Source organism: Lathyrus oleraceus, chromosome 1 (assembly GCF_024323335.1).
Source record: "Lathyrus oleraceus cultivar Zhongwan6 chromosome 1, CAAS_Psat_ZW6_1.0, whole genome shotgun sequence".
NCBI lineage: Eukaryota > Viridiplantae > Streptophyta > Magnoliopsida > Fabales > Fabaceae > Lathyrus > Lathyrus oleraceus.
The window spans coordinates 390,972,826-390,975,573 of record NC_066579.1 but is presented as its reverse complement, the minus strand read 5'-3'; the positions used below and the strand labels follow the sequence as shown (position 1 = coordinate 390,975,573).

The following is a 2,748-nucleotide window of genomic DNA, read 5'->3' as shown; positions in this document are numbered from 1 at the left end:
AGTTATCTTTATTATTTATTCAGGCAATGTTAGAATATAAGAATAACATGTAATAATTGAGAATTAAAATGACAACTTCCATTAATTAAAATCAGGTTCAAATACAAAGAGATTTAACTTCAAGTACACACGATTTGAATACAAAAATTTAAACACCAGCAATTCAAATTCAAGTACAAGTAAACTTAAGTTCTGTCTCAGCTCTTAAGATCGTAGCCAAATCTGTGGTGAGCTCATTCATCATCTTCTTGATAAACTTGACGAAGTTGAAAACTTGAGGAGGCGTGTTTTCTGGACACATACACCAATCCGCTTCCTGGAGTTTTTCTGGAAGTTCCAACATGTTGAGGTTAACAAACCTGGCCAAGTTGCGGAACTTGCCATTCCATTCAACATAGAGCTCTTGGAGTTCCTTGATGACCTTTTGATCTTCATCTAAGGTTGCTCTAGCTTCTCTGTACAACCTCTTCCAGTACACACAATCATTTTTTAGGAGTAAGTAGGCTGCATCACCTTCCTGGCTCTCCAAAACTGCAAACCTCCTAGTAGCTTCTTCTAACTGGTACCTGAGATGGTGACAGTTCCTTTCAGCTTCTTCCTTTTGGAGGATCTCGCGAGACAACTTTTCCTCGCATTTCTTCAGAGCTTCCCTCAAGTCACGGATCTGTGCCTCAAAGTCAAGCTTAGTTTCCTTTTTATCCATAAGAGATTTATCCAACAATCTCCCTAGCTCACAGATCCTATACTCAGCTTTCTTGAGCTCCTCCTTCCTGGTTTTGATCACTGATGTGGAACCCAATAGGATATGATCAAGATCATCTTTCTGGTCTTCCAAAAGCCTAGCTCTTTTGTTGCTATCCTCAAGTTCTTGGGCTTTTCCCTTACGTTCCTCTTTCAACTTCTGATTTTCCAAGATAACTCGGTTCATCTGAATTCGTAAATCGGCATTCTCCACTTCAAGCTCCTACACCTTAGTAACGAGTTTCTCCATGTCCTCAGGGAGTATGGGCTCGGGCTCAGGGGTTTTAGGAAGAGCTGGAGCCTTTAAGATATATGGCAACTGGATTTCCTCAACTCTTTCTTTCACCCATTGCGTGTAAGGTTCTTTGGCAAGAATGTTTCTCTTTCCAAACTCTTTACCCATTCTTACAACCTTTAACCAAGCCTTTCGTACTGCTCTTACATCAGGATTGCTTGCTTGGATGTCAGAGAGCACAAATGGTTGTAAGTCCTTTGCGTCAGGAGGACCATCCATGGGGTAACCGTGTTGTAATCGAGATAACACAGGGTTATAGTTGATGCAACCCTTGGTGCCCAACAGCGGTACATTGGGAAATTCCCCACAACTGACTATAATGTCTGGGGTTTCCCACTCTCGGATATACCATCTGATGGAACTTGCGGTGAGAGAAGCTAATTTCTGAGGAGACTTAAGTTCTTTCGCCACAAAAGGACCTTCTTCAGGCATGTGTTGCATGAACCAAGTGTAAATCAACGGAGCACAACACAACAACACTCCACCCCTCTTTTCATGTTGAGTGTGAAGGGCATAGTAAATATCAGCTAAGAGAAATGGTACTGGATTTCCAGAGAGAAAGACTTCTATAGCCACTTGATCCACAAATTTTTCAACATTTGGGAATAACACAATCCCATGGATCAATAAAGCCACCACAGCATAGAATGCATTCCAATTTCCACTTTTCTTGAACTTTAGAGCTAAATCCTCCAAAAACATCGCGGCAAAACCTTTGCAACCCCCTTTTTCAGCCCAATTGTCTCGAACAGTCGGGACATTGATACTTAGGGCCGAAGCTATCTTCTTCGGGCCCATATCTTCTTCGAGCTTTGGAAACGGATTAAAATCTTTCAACTTGAGTCCCACGATCCTCTCAACTTCTTCCAAAGTAGGAGCTAGCTGGAAATCAACGAATGTGAAACAACGCAGAGGGGGATCATAATATTGTGCCAGAGAGCTGATAATTCCATAGTCAACCTTCTTATTTAGAAGGCTCAAAACTTTCCCATAGCTTTTCCCAAACTCATCACGTCTGCTGAGAGACAAATCAGAGATCAAACCCTTCAGACTGTCCAACTTAGGTTCCTTGTACTTAAGCGTGAAAGTGTGTCTCACTGGAGTTGTCATTTTCAAGTTCTCAATTCCTGAAACAAATAAGAGGTAACTAAGAGTTTGCTTTTTATGATGTTGATGCAATGTATGAATGTAATGCATTTTTTTTGTATAGGTTCAATGGGCTTAAGGCATGGATAAGTCTGATTGCTTTGTATAGAACATGGTTCTCACCGGGTATGGTCTAAGTTTTTTTTTGAAAAAAAGTTCCTAGAGTCATGGATCCATTAGACTGTTTGCTACCTGCGGCAACTTACTTGCCGGGCATCAACTCCATCTAAAGAATCTACTCTAAGTGAGGTTCTCGCATCGATCTAACGAGAAATACATCTCGCAGACCCACACTACGCAACCATCTTTCCTAGTGGGGCAAAGAACTAAGGTTCTACAAATGGTTCTCAGAGTCATGGATCCTAAAGAAAATATCGAAGCTTACGGCAACTTACTTGCCGAGCGACAACATCCTCTCAAGAATCTACTCTAAGTGAGGTTCTCGTACCGACCCAACGAGAAATACATCTCGCGGACCCGCACTACTCAACCTCGTCCTATCTTATGTCTTTACTCGAGACTCGGGTAAAAAGTCTTTCCCACAAGGTTTGCAATCAGAGTCTCTC

At 41.7% G+C, this 2,748-nt stretch overlaps 1 protein-coding gene across 1 annotated transcript; it reads right to left on the bottom strand.

Moving 5' to 3' along the window:
* Positions 1–964: 964 nt before the first annotated feature.
* On the bottom strand, positions 965–2,233 carry LOC127109743 (uncharacterized). The gene has a single exon (XM_051046064.1). The coding sequence runs from the start codon at positions 2,231–2,233 to the stop codon at positions 965–967; it is 1,269 nt and encodes a 422-aa protein (XP_050902021.1).
* Positions 2,234–2,748: the final 515 nt, after the last annotated feature.